Source organism: Ixodes scapularis, unplaced genomic scaffold (assembly GCF_016920785.2).
Source record: "Ixodes scapularis isolate PalLabHiFi unplaced genomic scaffold, ASM1692078v2 PGA_scaffold5__190_contigs__length_132052651, whole genome shotgun sequence".
Lineage (NCBI taxonomy): Eukaryota > Metazoa > Arthropoda > Arachnida > Ixodida > Ixodidae > Ixodes > Ixodes scapularis.
In genome coordinates this window covers 59,139,167-59,154,048 of record NW_024609880.1, presented here as the reverse complement: position 1 = coordinate 59,154,048, position 14,882 = coordinate 59,139,167, and the positions used below count along the sequence as shown (strand labels likewise).

Here is a 14,882-nt window from a genome sequence, read left to right as displayed (position 1 = left end):
AAGGGGAGTTTAAAGAAAATAAAAGATGGAGTTTTTTAAATATAGACGCCCAATCTTGCCACATTTCGAGAAATCAGCCGCATTTCCGCGTTGATAACAATAATATATTTAAGGGTAGGCATATTATCTTTATATATTCGTAAAGAATATTTAAATACGCGCATTTTGATATGTTTTGTGAAGTATTATGAAAGATGGTTTATTTGCAAAAAAAATTGTGAATATGTCTCTAAAACGCGTTTTTGTGCCATGTTTGATATTTTTGTTTGCATTGAAATATTTTATGGATATTTTTAATTGTTTGTGTATGTGTTTTGTAACCTTAAGTAAAAAAACTATTAAAAAGTTTATGGTGCCGTGAAAGGTTCGATAAGGAAATGACGACTGTGCAAAGTAGCATTGTGAAATCTTCTCAATTTCCACGCCTCAAGCTTCTCTGTTTTATATCTCAGCGAAAAAAATTGTTACGGCGTTTATATCTAGCTGAATGTTCCTCCCAAGAACATGGCTTTCATATATATTTTTAACAAAAATATCTAAATTATGACCCGGACCATCATTGCATGAACTGACGTGGAATCACCCTTTAGTTACTCTCTCCGTGCCCGCTGGGTTGTCCGAACCACAAGAGGTGTGGAAACAGCTAAAATATAGATCTTAAATAGAATTGCAACTTTTTAACCCTTCTTTCACTTTTCGAAACGACGGTTCTTCCCCCTCGTTTTTTCTTCCTTAGCCTGGACGGCTTGAATATGTCATTATTGGCATCCCCATTGTCACCTGCTTTGGTTATGATTGTAATAACTCTTATTTAATTTGAGTTTCTGTTTAAAGCACTAGCATGTTGTTCGGGTGATTTGACAATAAAATGGCTGATTATACGTGTAAATATTTTTCTGCATTATTCCCTTTTAGACCTCACAGAACCATACCCCCCTCCCCCTTTGCCCCTAGAAAGAAATATATTTAAGCGTTTTAATTGTAGTTTATTTTGACCTCGCGGTCATTTTATAATGCGCAAAATCTGAAGTTCCTTTTATCAATGGCAGGTGAGGAAAATGCTTTAGTTTTATTGCTATCATGAATGGTTACTTAAGTCAGAACTCTTGACTTAAGTATGCCAACTGTGCTTCGTAGTATTGTTTTGGAGAAAGGCTAGGATAATGTTTTAGGTATTTATTATCTGCAAAACATTAGTGACCACATAGCTGGTATACGTTAACGCTGAATGCAATATCGCGCAAGTTGTGAGCAAGTTGTGTTAGGTAACTAAAACGGTCCTTGTGGAAAGAGAAAAAAAATCACACCAAGCGTCATCATGAGTCACAAAAATGAAAAGCTTATTATCATCAAAATAACAAATGTGGAACATAATATCTGTTAGACACATTGCTATTGCTAATGTCTAGAAGGTAGCATTGACTGTGGAAAAAATGCTTACCTTTGCTAATGCTTTTTTTATCAGTTGCTTTCCAGAGAATGCGCGGTGAAAAGGGAATTGTAAATTCAAAAATATAAACAAAGCACTAAGGCATTTTTCAAATAAAAAGCAGGCGTTTATTTTTAGTACCAACTTTAGCATTTTTCATCGCTTGTCTAATAAAAATATTGATATTTTACATTTTACGATTATTAATATACTACTATATTAAATTACACCCAATTAACGGTCACACAAATTAGTTTAATAATTGCACACCGATTTCACATATCTCCATAATTCCTCAGTGTATTTATTCTGAGTTCGTTACACCGGAAATTTGAAAAAACTTCGAAAAAATATTTTGAAGTTTTATATACTATCAGATAAAGACATTATTCGCATAAAACTGAAGCCTAAAGTATCACATGCTTTTGTTAGACGACTATGTATTACTTGCCTTAATGACGTCCATTTGTCCTGTTGGGGTACATATTTCTTTCGAACACTAATGATTAAATATTCGTTAATATATTGGAAGATCTGCGCTATTGTGAACTATAAATACAAATGCAGCTGATATGCCCTGCATATAAACTCACCGTAGGTGTTGCCTTGCACCGAAGACCCACCATGCATAATTAGCCGGTAAGTCACTAAAAATCAACGCTGAAGACATGTAGTTAAAAAACACCTTAGTGCAGTTTTTTTTCTTCTCTTATTTAATATAAAAGGAAAGCGATAAAAATTTCGCATTAATTATTCGTAAGAAATTGGGAACTTTTTTTATCAACACTAGGCAAATCCAGAAAATGAGAGGTGATCTTAGACAAAAGAGATAATTTAAGGACACTCATACTTACCTCGTATTCATTGCTTTCGCTATACTAAGTTTGTTTTATTGTTTTGCTTGAACACCGTCTTTTTAAAGCACTTACTCACTGATATGCTGTCCTACCTTTGTTGTTGCGCGCCGGTTAATCTGTAATATTCCTGAAACCGGACGCCATAGTCTACAACATCCGTTCTTGTAAAAAGATAAACAAATATTTTATATATATATACAAGTCGAAGGTCGTCCGCACTTTTCAGTCACACGTATTCTTCCAACATCAATTTGTTGAATGCACAACGTCGTAGTCATATGGGTTGATGTCGCGGTTTTGTTGGGAAATTTGTTTTTTCCGGTTCCTTTTATTTTTACGATTTCAGCAGTTTGAGAAAGAATCTGTGTGAGATGACGGTGATCAAAATCAAGGAAGCATGGCCGGGTCGATAGAGAAGGGTGTTGCAAGCAGTACGCGAAACAATCGTGTGCGTTATACGTCTTTGGACAAAACATTTATTTAAAACCCACACTTATCTACAGGTTCAGAGACACAACACAAAGGCATCTATAATGGACGTGAACATGCAACGACAGTAAAAATTATAAGCAAAATATGTTACACTCTTCACGCCTTGTAAATTTGGATTATGTTAAATTGACCTCCGTTTTAAGTGAAATCGACATTAGGCGACAACTAAATTAAATAAAGTTTACATTCCCAGATATGGTAACAATGCAAACATTCGGAATAGCGCCACGTGCAAAGGTAATGAAGTCTGATCGTAAATTAAATGTACATAAGATTTGGTTGCTACTTCATAATTACCACGTTCTTTTTAAGCACGCGCCTTTGAAGCATGATCTTGTTTATCGATCTCAGACTCGGTGAGCATAATGTGCGGGGATATAGATCAGAGAAAAAGAAAGAAAGCCCATCCGCAATGCATGTCAACGAGTTCTAAAAGGCAGTCTCTAGAATGCAAGGTTCTGTTTTTTTCTTTCTTTCCTGACAACATTCACGTTTTATTGCGAAGGTTCCGATGTCCAAACTTGTTTTGTTTTCGTAACTGACTAAGGAGATAGAGGTAGTAAAAGGAATCTGACTTGTTTCGTATAAAAGCAGCCGGCGATTCATAGCGAGCATCAAATTCTACTTCTCATCAAGACGATCAGCTTCTAACATGTTTTCAAAGGTACAGTGAGTTTCTACCCGTCAGACAGGGTTTGTTTAAACGCACTTTATTACCCCACACGCCCGGCTTTGTGATCTAATTTTTGTCGAGTGGTGCGCATTTTGTCCGGTTCAGTTTTGAGAAGTAAGATTTAGCTTACTGTATCCGGCTTTATTCCAGGTTTTCCTGTGCTGCCTCATTGCCTTCGCGGCATCCCAGGTTGTGGAGAACAACGTAAGAGATTTTGATAGCGCTGCTTTATTTCTCGGCAAAGAGGGAAAATATGGTGGTAAATAGCATCACACCTATTAAGCTGCGTTAGTTGAAGGACCAGGTCGACCTTAAATAAATAAGCGAAGAAAACACGGAGCAAGAACAAAAACTAACAACTTTGCTTTCACACACTTCATATTCGTAATCGTTTTCTTCGGAGAAGGTAATGATTTCGTATATAAAAATAGGTGTACTAAAGCAAAGTTGTTGGTCGATTGTTATGTTCTGGTATGACTTTCCTTAGTTCGGTTCTGTAAGTTTAAGCTCACACTTAATAATAATGTACCAACTATCTTAACGAAAGACATTAAACGCGTTCGTTTTGTTTTCTTTCTTGCTCCTCCATTTGCGATTCGTAGCTTTATACTGTCAGTGTATGAATTAAGCCACGCCTGTTTCTATAGTACAATACACATACGCCGGACGTTTCGAACCCCAAGCTCTTATAATCTTATCACTACGCAGCCAACGATAGATGGAGGCATTAATTCGCAAATAAGAATATCTATAAAAACCACGTATCAAGACGCCTGAAGATAATGAGCTACTCCCCGAGTTCTTTAAGCTGTCGGTTAGCAAAGCTGATTCATCGTGGAACCTGGTGGGACATAGCTTTGGTTGTAGAACATCGAGGTTGAGACAAGATGAAATCGATACCCGCATTCTCGGGACCAGGACGAAAGAAGTAGCAGCTCAACGTACCTAATTATTTTTTCACGCGTCCTGGCGACTTAGCCACCGCAGCCATACAGCTTCGGCTACGACAGCACCGACGAGTTCGGTACCCGGCTGACCCGCCAAGAGACTGGGGACGAGTTCAACGGCAAGGTCGGATCCTACAGCTACACCGACGCCGCTGGTGTTCATCGTAGTGTCAATTACGTGGCCGATGGCGCTGGCTTCCGTGCAACCGTCGACACCAACGAACCAGGCACCAAGACCTCCGAGCCAGCCGATGCGCCTACTGTCTCTGGAGCCGTGGAGGGACCGCATCCTGTCGCTGTGAAGGCCGCTGCCCCTGTCGCAGTGCAGGGTGTTCACGCCGCTCCGGAGGCTGTGCACGCCCTCCATGCTGGTCCTGTGGACTACGCCCAGCATGCCGCTCCTCTGGCTTACGCAGAGAATGCATCTCCACTCGCCTACGCCCAGCTTGCTGATCCTCTCGCCTACGCTCAGCCCACTGGGCCCGTTGTTTACGCCCAGCCGCACGGACTACCACTGGCTTACTCTGTGCGCCAGGCTCCGCTTGCCTACACCCTTGCCAAAAGCGCGTAAATAGCCCGAACCTCGAAATAAATCTTACGTTGGAATTTTTCAACCTATTGTCGTAAGTTTGACTTTAGGCTTCATAAACTGGTTTCAATAGAATCAATATAAACCATGAAACCTATAGCATCTTCTAAACGTCTCTAGTTCGTATTTGCGGTCTGAGTCCTTGACAATATGGAGTTTTATGAAACCGTATTTGCACGTCCGATACTGTACGATGCGCCCTCCGGTACAAACCGCACATGTGCGATTCATATATGCGCAGTTCGTACCGAATGGCCTATTGTATATACGATAGTATCAGATATGCAAAAAGGTTTGAGAGTGGTGAAACCGTGGCGAGTTCTGAGCATCATACTATCGCGTTGCTGGCCAATAAGATTCCGTCATTCGCCGATAAGAATACAGAAAAACAAATGACTAAGCAAGCCTATTGAACATAGTAAGCCACAGCTTATGTGTATTAAGATGTCCAGCTGTTTTTGTTTTTCAGATGAAAATGATTAATAATAAGAATGTGGCATCAGCTGCGAAATAATTGCTTAGAAACTGTTGAATTTGCAAGAGCTGCACATCTGATTCTGATCAGGGTTTTTACATCGAGGGCCTTAAGGAGCTCGTGTTGCAGGAACGGCTGCGTCGGCGGTGGCGTCTGTGAAATGAGAAACTCTTGATTGACCGATAGGGTCATGATGTAACAACCAGATGACCTCGCGGGAAATTAAAACCCAGAACTCTCACGTGAAACATGACGTCACGCGTGACATGAACGGCGTAAAAACATGACATAACATGACATTACACAACATGATATGTAGTGCGAATTAAAGGCCGCCGCATGTCTAAAATGATTTCACTTTATGAAGATATTAATTTGCCTTAACAATAAAATTTGAAAAATTTTAGGAGGGATTTGAACTCGCTAACTTTCGGTTGAAAGCCACGCTACTGACCAGGCCACGCAGACACGCTTGCACGTCTTTCGCGTTCCACTCTTAAAGGGGAAGCTGAAGCGTCCTCCTGCATTTTTAAATAATTTTTATGGGTCCTTCCATAATTCTATAGAACCTTGTCTACGCGGGCACCGTCGTCATGAATCGAGCAACGTTGGGTATGAGGGAAAACATCGCTTTGCTCTCACCACACCACATGAAGGTGCTCACGTTTTAATTGCGACTCTATTATTCTTGTTTTGCCTTTTCTATTGTCCTCACTTATGCCAGGTCGTAATGCTTCGTTGTTTTTTTTTTCACTTCGCATACCAGAAATATCAGTCACTTGGCTGGAAACGAAAGCAACGAAAAATATATATTGAGTGCTCACACACTACCTTTTCTTTTATGTTTCCGAACGACGATAGAGAGAACTATTTTTACTCGCAGGTTAAGGAATGCTGGCGCGATCCTAATTCGTGAATCGTATTGTTGTGTTTGTGTAAGCCGGTGCCGGAATTTGATTGGTTCAAAGCGATAATAATATACCTTGGAATCGCCAAGACCCGCGTCTCTTTGGCTGTCAGTATTTATAGCCCCGAACCCAGGATCAATAGCATGTAATGTAGAATCCACAATATACTTTTTTTTTTGCAGTAGAATACTCAAAGTGCTAGTGCAACTTTGGAGGCAATATTTCAATAAAACAAAAAGGGAAAGATGTAAAATTCCCTTAAAGAATACCAGCAGTGATAACTCATCCTCAGGGGCTGCGTTGACATATCATTAAGGAACTTGTGCATGTAGTCAGGGTATTGGCTAACCGGAAGCAAAATGCACGTTAGGAAGCGTGGAGAGATTCGCACGTGTACATTTAGAGCTCTTAACGAATTGGCCAGCATCACAATACGAGACGCCATTGGTCGTTATCTCGGTCGTAAAAAACTGACCATCACAAAACCGATCGTTGAATTTCTCATCTGCCTCTGATTCAATAAAATTTATTGGATCATATGTAGAAAATAAATAGTGAGCCACGTTTACAATATATATTATTGTGGCTTGCAAAATGCGACATGGATTTTAATTTTTTTTTTTTTTTAGATTGGAGCTACGTAATTGTCAAGCAGTAGAAAATGCAAAATACCCCAACTGCCAAGTAGCCAGAAATATTTTAGACACGTTTTGTGGGTATGAGTTGTAAATATTATTGGCCTTGAGGTTATGAATTTAGTTGAAATTAATGTCACTATTGAGGATACTGGGAAGTTTCTATATATTAAAGAAAACTACAATTGTTATACACATAGGCGCAACTACATTGATAACGAGGGAACAATATATAAGAACATATATCTAACAGCGGACATACACGTTCATATGCCTCCTTAAGCCACAAAGATACATTGGACCCAACAAAGTTCAAGCCTCTAAGGAACACCGTATATATGTCAATAATATATTCATGATATTACCTTACAGGCTGCTTTCATGCCGCAAAAAATGCTAAGAATTTGTATTTGCGATGCCTCACATCGAGCAATGTGATGTGTAAAATTTAGTAGGTCGATTTATTTAGGGTTGATGTGCGGTGAAAAAAAAGTCTCAGATCTAGTCTTCCATTGTCACCGAAAACACAGAACGATAAAGAAACGAACAAAACAACAACAAGTCTCAAACACAGCTTCTACATTAATTGAACAACGAACGCTTTTTATACACGTCACCCCTCACCACCAAAAAAAAAGATAATCTCCTCTCCACCAGCTCACCGAAAGCCGGACACTCAGACAGGTCCAAAGGAGTCATGCTGCGCCTTTGCTTCCACACCAACCACCCTCCCTGACGACATCCTTTTATCTCTGGGCACTGTGTAAGCACACCGTCTTCGGCAATGGATAGTGATGTGAAACGCTTTTTCTGTCGTTAAGGCCTTGTTTCGTGGGTTCTCCAAGGGTCACGGGTTGTGCTTGAGTTTCCTGTTACCGCACGTGGCTGCCCTTAGCGAAAACTAGGTTACTTTAAGTATACTTTACGGTCTTTTAAGATACTCATTCTCAAGAAGTATACTAAAATTGTCCTTAAAGGATGCTAGCCAGAAGTAGGCTTGTACTATTAGTGTCCTTTCTTAGTATGCTTGAAGTAAGTACTGTAATAGTATACTTTTAGTAAACTAGCTAAGACCTAAGTAGCTTCTAAGTTCATGCGAAGCGTCTTACTAGTAGCCTGCCCTGGGTATCTTTTAGTGCACTAGAAGAACGTTATGGAAGTAAGCTGGAAGGATCTTGTAAGTATTCGTGCAGTGACTTATCAGTTGCCTCTCTAAGGTTTCTTTTAGTGAACGAAAAGTTTACTATGGAAGTGCGCTGAAAGGATAATCGGAGCATGCACCGAGTATGCTTAGCTGCGCTCACCATGAAATGAGGACAACACTGGGCTTCGTCGCTGTGTCTGTGTCATGAAATGGCGTCAGCAGCTCGCGTTGTTTCGAGCGCTGTGGCGTTTCAGTGCTGTACGTGAGCCCCCTGATCAAGTTCTCAGCGTTCCGGTGGCAGGCGTGACCGACTACGTCTGCGATTGCACCGTGCCAAAATGAGTGTAGTGACCATTATAAGTTGCGCACACGCTGTGGACGCGTAGCTTCCCGGCGTGGCGATCAAGAAATGAGCCGCCTGGAAACGACAACAATAGTTGCGTTGACGCAGTGGTTACCCCTAACAAGAGCGCAAGAAAAACTGTGAAAGGTACGTTCAGTTGATATCTTCAGGAATGTGAAAGGTAGCCACTGCAGTCTCAGCGTAGTTGTTGTCGTTTCCAGTTCGCTCTGGTTACACGGACGCGGTGAGCAGCCTGCAACAGCGAGTGAGATACGCTATCTACCGTTTGATCCACCAGCTTGGTGACAATCAACAAATATGCGAGCATGACCGACTACGTCTGTGATTCCATCGTTTAATCATCAGTGCTACGTGTTATTTGCCCCACCAACATCGACGAGCAATCTTCTGTCGTCGATAGTTCTCAGTCGCGCAGTTTGTGTAGTGGTGCACCGGGTCGCGAAATCGATGCTCCTGAGTTTCGTCGACGCAGAAAAAACAAGCTTCATCGTGTCTGCGTCTGAGAGCTCCGCGTGGTTTCATTGCAGTGTTAAAATTCGAATGATTTGGGGTGTGTTGCTGTCGTGACGCGTTTGAGTTCTTAATATTTCTATCAGTCGTGAGCCTGACCGACCACGTTTGCAAATACGTCGCTTTTTAGACTTCAGCTAGGTGGCGCAAGCTACCGCCCGTTACAAAGTGCGTTGCAAGGTGCCGCAGTAGTATCCATACCCATACAATCATCCAGATGGTGCCGGGTTGATCAGCCGTCAGTTTTGTTGTCTTTAAATAAACCAGTTTTTTTTTATGAACGTTCGATGATGTTACTTCGAAAACTTTAGCATTCAGAAGTGGGATTACCGCTGAGCCTTCCCGGAACAGTGGTGGCTGCGACAGCCACGTTCACGCCGACGAACGTGAGTCTTCTTCGCGGGCGGTGGTGCGCGTCCATTGTTTCCGCCACCGACGAGAGGCCGTTCAGTGTTCCCGTTGACTCGACGAGAAAGCACAGCCATGGCCGCGGACCGTGAGCTCGTACGGACCCTAGCGTCGCAACCGGGCTTCGCATCGGTGACCGCGATGCCAGACTTGACGGCGTTCATTCCCGCCTTCTCTGACTCGTCGTCGGCAGCGAGCGCCATGAAGTGCGCGGGACTGGGAGGCGCATATCAACACGGTGGCGGCGCAGCGCAGTCCGGGTGGAGCGACGGAATAACGCTCGCTGTTGCTTCATCGAAGGTGAGCGGGACGGCTTGAGTGGCATCCAACGACCGGGAAGCGACTGGAAACTTGGTCGAAATGGGCTGAAGAACTACAGATGGTGTTCCCCGATGATGACGATTCGCACTCTACGAGATGATGCTCCGGCGGACACGGACCGGGTGAGTCCGTCGCTGATTATTTTTTCGACAAGAGCTTCTTCTGCTCGAAGTGTGACGTCAAGGAAATGAGTTTACAACGGCGCAGCTTATAATTGCGGAACTTCGGAACATGAACCACGCTGTGATCCTGCGGCTTCAACAGCGACGTTCGCAACGTCTTTCGAAATTTTGCAAAAACTTGCTGATTTTTTTTTCTTGAAATCACTCGTTGCAGAACAAGCAGCCCACAAGAAAAAAAAAAAAAAAAGACACTGTGGAGGACAAGCTTCTCAAAAAGCTTCGCCAGGAGCTGAAAGGTCACAGGGTATGTATAACAACATTTTTGTTAGAAAGTGTTATCTTTATGGAGAGCACATCAGATTTATATAATGTTGCCATTTTGGTGCTTGGTTAGATATATTTTAATCAATGTCATTATTGCTTTTTCAAGTGTACTTATCAATTATTCATTCATGCAAACTGCAAGCTGTTCAGAATGCTGAAGTAATTGGAGACTAGATATACTGTTTCAGTAACCTTTGCACTGTGAGGGCAGATGACATATGATGTTATTTTCCTCAGCATTAGAAAAAGTTGGTGGGCAACGGGAATGCAACTTTGCGGGTCAGTCAGAGGTCACTTCTGGGAAGCAGTTGCTTAGGACTTCCAATGTTATACTTTGTTGTACAACTCTGATAATCTATCATTACTGCTTATATTTTCTGTTTATAGCTCCGTGCATCTTCTGGGGATCCTGAGGACGTTGCATCACAAGCTCGAAGACCTGTCTTCGCTGTACCTGCCCTGGCCTCTGCTGAAGAGGCCTCTGCTAGGTCCAAGGAGGCCCGGATAAAGGAGGGCGAGACCTGGGCCAACAATGTCGAGACCAGGGCCAGTGAGCCTCAGACCGGGGCCGAAGCCAGGGCTAATAAGGTCAAAGCCTGGGCCAACGAGGCCGAAACCAGGGCAGGGCCACCGAGGCTGAAGCCAGCATGGAGCAGGTTGAGACCAGGACCGACCTGACTGGGGGACGCTGAGGCTAGGGCGGCCGAGGCCAGAGCACAGGAGGTCGAGGTTGTAACGTAGCGTCCTCTGCATCCGGATGTAAGGTGAAACAGTATAACCTATTTGTCCAGGCCTAACTGCTCGATGTCGCAAATTTGCAACCTAAAAGATTTTTGCTTAGAAGTTCATTTGCACCAAAAATAACTTTAGTGATCGATTACATATACACATTTGCAGGTACGTCCCCTGGGCACCGCCATCTTCCTAGCTGGAGAGCGCGTGAGCTGCGCCATAACCTAATTACGATGCCTTGAGAAGAAGACGTAGTCAGATTATGGCGCGGCCCACAGTGTACCTAAGTACCCCCCAGTAAGCAAGATGGCGGCGCCCATAGGCCATACTTACAAAGATGTATACAAAGCAAAAAAATAAAGTTTAAAACATTTTTCTTATCTACACTTTGCTTTAATTCCCTGCGTTAAATGGTCAACAAGCTTCTTCATATCCCAAAATGAGTACTACTGCTGCTACTATTCTTTGTGATTCCGTAAGTTTTTTTAGTTAAACTGAATGCTGATACAGGAGAGACTTTTTCAAAATCAGGGTAGGCAATATCTGTGATGGTAAAGCACTGAATCGTGATGCGAGAGCTGACCCTGCTTGGGTTTGGAGTTTGACTGTCTCTATGTTTACACACAGTGTCAATTTTCATGCCTCAATTTGCTGTTCTCCTTACAGGAATAGCTTGTGCATTTCTCTTTAAAGTTGTAGCTGTACATAGGTGAAATGGGGCCACTCATAATTTGATATAGAGTGGCAGCAGCATTCTTACTCGATTTGGGAGCGGTTTGTGAAGCGGCGTGTTGACAGTGAGTGCCCGTGTCGAAAGCAGTGAAATATGCACAAAAATACTGAATGTGCACTAGGAGAGAAATTTTTAAAATAAAAGTGACAGCCACTGAACTGAGCTGACTAAGATCAGGGAATGAGATTTGAGGGGTATTGGGGTGGCGAAGCAGTCTGAAGGGAGATTAATATTTCTAGTGCAAGTTAAAGGGCTCGGATAATTTCACGAATGGTTTCTTTATGGTGAGTATACACATGTCCAGCATGGGATTTCAGGCTTGGATTTCACAGCTTCATGCTTTCCCACCATTCATATTAAAAGTTTGAAGTCTAGGAGCAAGTTTGGTGCAGTGTTTGCTTTAATCGTGTGCACTTTTAATTTTCCTTAATGTTAAACCAGGTGTCACATGTGTGTAACTTCAAAGCGCCTGTGATTTCAGTGTTGACTGTTGAACCAGTAATTTTCTTATAATTTGATGCTTCCTACCGGCAGGTGTGCCACCCCTTGTTGCGGCTATGGAGACTCATGGAGTGGCAGGCCCTGTGGTTCAAGAGGATATTGTGTAGAATATGGTATGTAACAATTTTTTTTCTTCACATCGCAGTTAAAGGTGTGAATCTTTTATCTTGTCTTTTTCCTAACCGTAATGGCTCATTCACACGAAATTTTGACGCTGGGCGTCAAAATTTGATCAGATTATTTTGATGCTCGAACCACAATCGCAGACTTTTGACGCTGGGTGTCAGAACTCTGTGGAATATCCTGTGGCAAGCGGATCGATCAAAGACCTTTTTGATCTTTTTTTTCTTTTTTGCTGGAGAAAACTTTTTAATTAGAACAAAAGGCAGGAGTTCTATTGCCGTATGTCACACCAGGGAATGTCAGCTTATGTGCAGCAAGAAAATGAATTTCGGCGACGCGAGGATGTCTCGTGCAAGGCTCTGTCACATGCCTCCTCAGCTTGCAATGGCCTTGCCGCTTGCCTTCCTTGTCTTGCTCGGCCTTTTCTGTCCTCAGCTACAGTTGGTTTGCGACAGCACACTGCCTTTTGGTGCCAGGGTAGGTTGGTGCAGCTTTTAAAAAAGGTCTATTGCATCCTTTGTGATATAGCAGACGTTCACAAATCATTTTAAATCTCGTTTAGCAGACGATACATCAATGTCTTTTTTGTTGTGTTTTCGTCGGTGATTGACACTTCATGGCAAGCGAAACCAACACAATTTAGACGAACTTGAGGTTTTAGCACCGATTTTCCATGTCACCTAAAAGGAGTCAGTGTGAAGCGCAGATTGAACACGAGTGTCATGTCAGCCTTGACTGCCCATTCGGTGAGAACACGAGTCGCACCTGATTGATGATGCTTCACTAATTATTAATCTTAAATCTGTGCTCTGCTCGGTCCCCCTTTTGGTCACAGAAAATCCAGTGCGTTGACTTCCCAAACTCTTCTTTTTCTCGCACTGACAGGCAACATATTTGCAAACAGTCTTTTAGCTCCTTCACTCTCGCCAAGACGAAAATCAGACCCCGTGCTGTGGACAGCTTTCGTTCGGTGCTCGCATATTTCTTGGTTGTCACTGAGCAATGAGCATAGGTAACCTACTCAAAGTAATGCATGGTGTTTGTCAAAAGTTGACCTCCTAACTTTATCCGCCGACGCACACTGGCACGGCAGGGTTGTACTAAGGAAACTGATTTCCCAGATACATCATATGGGAACGGCAGGGAGTAGTAAGCCTCAACATTATAACTTACAGTGCGACTAGGACAAAGACAGACAGAGGAGAAAACACAGGACAAGCGCTGTACTAGCAACTGATTCTATTGAAAAGAAAATACATATGATGCTGCTGCTGCTCAGGCAGGCATGCCCCTCCGTGGCCCTGGCGCTTCTTCTTTTACTCAACACGATACCAGCCGAGTTATCCGAGATCCGAAAAGCCGATCTCGCTCTTCATCAAAATCACTGTGGGCTGGCTCACACACAGAGATCCGTTTCGTGTTATGTAGTATGTCTCCATCATTTCTCGGGGTAGTTTTTGGTTGTGTCGGAAAATGCGATGCCTTGTTTGACGAGTTTAGAGTGGGCTGACTGAAAGTTTAGAAGAGCCTTTGCTGTTCTGAAACTGTAACACCAGCAAACATGATCATCCCCCTCTTTGATGCGGAGATCCAGGAACTCAATAAGGTTCTTTTTTGGGGCTTCATAGGTGAATCGAAGTCCTTGCCTTTTTTTCGTGAAGATCTTCAGCACATCGTCAAGCTTCTGATGGAAATTAGCCTACTCAACGAACACCAAATAATCGTCTACGTACCTAAACACTTTTTTGGTGTTTTTCTCCAAGCAAGGTTCCAGATCCCGATGGATCTTGCCTAGGAAGATGTTACTGAGCACAGAGGCTACCCTCGACCCTATGAATACTCCGGACTTCTGTATGTACACCTTGTCCTGCCATCCGATGAATGTGGACTTCAGCCCACTCCAAACTCGTCACACAAGGCATCGCATTTTCCTGTCTGAGGACAGCTTTAACAAGCACATGTATCCACAAATTGAGTTCCAGCTTCATGTCCCAAATTCAACGGTTCAAGGATTCGGGGTATCCTAATTCGGTCATTACTTCAGCTTGCGAAAAAATCGTGAAATACCTTAAAACAGATCCAGAGATCGAGCAATGTGACCTCGAGCAGAAAGAGAAAAGGAAAACTTCAGTCATACCGTACATCCACCGTCTTTCCCACGGACTCAAGAAAGCTGCCATGAGATACAATGTGAATGTTGTTTTTTTCCGCCCGCCCCAAGCTTAGATCTGTGTGCTCCACAGTCAACAAACGTGCGAGAAATGACGATCCTACATCTCACAGCCGCTGCAGCATCAAACACGGAATGCAGTTTGTCGCCTGCATAAAAGGTGTGGTCTACAAGATCCCGTTTTCCTGCGGGCGTGCCTACATAGGACAAACTGGGAGTTGCCTCAACATAAGACTACGAAAACACCACAGTTCTATGAAAGGAACCGCTCACACACATCTCGCAATGCATTGCCGGGATTGCGGATGCCAACCCCTTTTGAACAACACGACAGTGATGTTCCGACACAACCAGAAACTACCCCGAGAAATGATGCAGACGTACTACATAACACAAAACGGATCCTTGTGTGTGAGCCAGCCCAC

The 14,882-nt window shown here is 43.0% G+C and overlaps 1 protein-coding gene across 1 annotated transcript; it reads left to right on the top strand.

Annotated features, from left to right (window-relative positions):
- The first annotated feature begins 3,428 nt into the window (after positions 1-3,428).
- On the top strand, positions 3,429-4,969 carry LOC120844733 (cuticle protein 10.9-like). Its single transcript, XM_040216655.1, has 4 exons — positions 3,429-3,442; positions 3,602-3,655; positions 4,430-4,810; positions 4,898-4,969. The coding sequence occupies exons 1-4, from the start codon at positions 3,431-3,433 to the stop codon at positions 4,967-4,969; spliced, it is 519 nt and encodes a 172-aa protein (XP_040072589.1). The 5' UTR covers positions 3,429-3,430.
- The last annotated feature ends 9,913 nt before the right edge of the window (positions 4,970-14,882 follow it).

Coding starts and splice junctions, on each gene's coding strand:
- LOC120844733 (XM_040216655.1), top strand. Junction 3,656..4,429: donor CCCAGGTTGTGGAGAACAAC/GTAAGAGATTTT, acceptor CTGGCGACTTAG/CCACCGCAGCCATACAGCTT. Junction 4,811..4,897: donor ATGCCGCTCCTCTGGCTTAC/GCAGAGAATGCA, acceptor GTTTACGCCCAG/CCGCACGGACTACCACTGGC.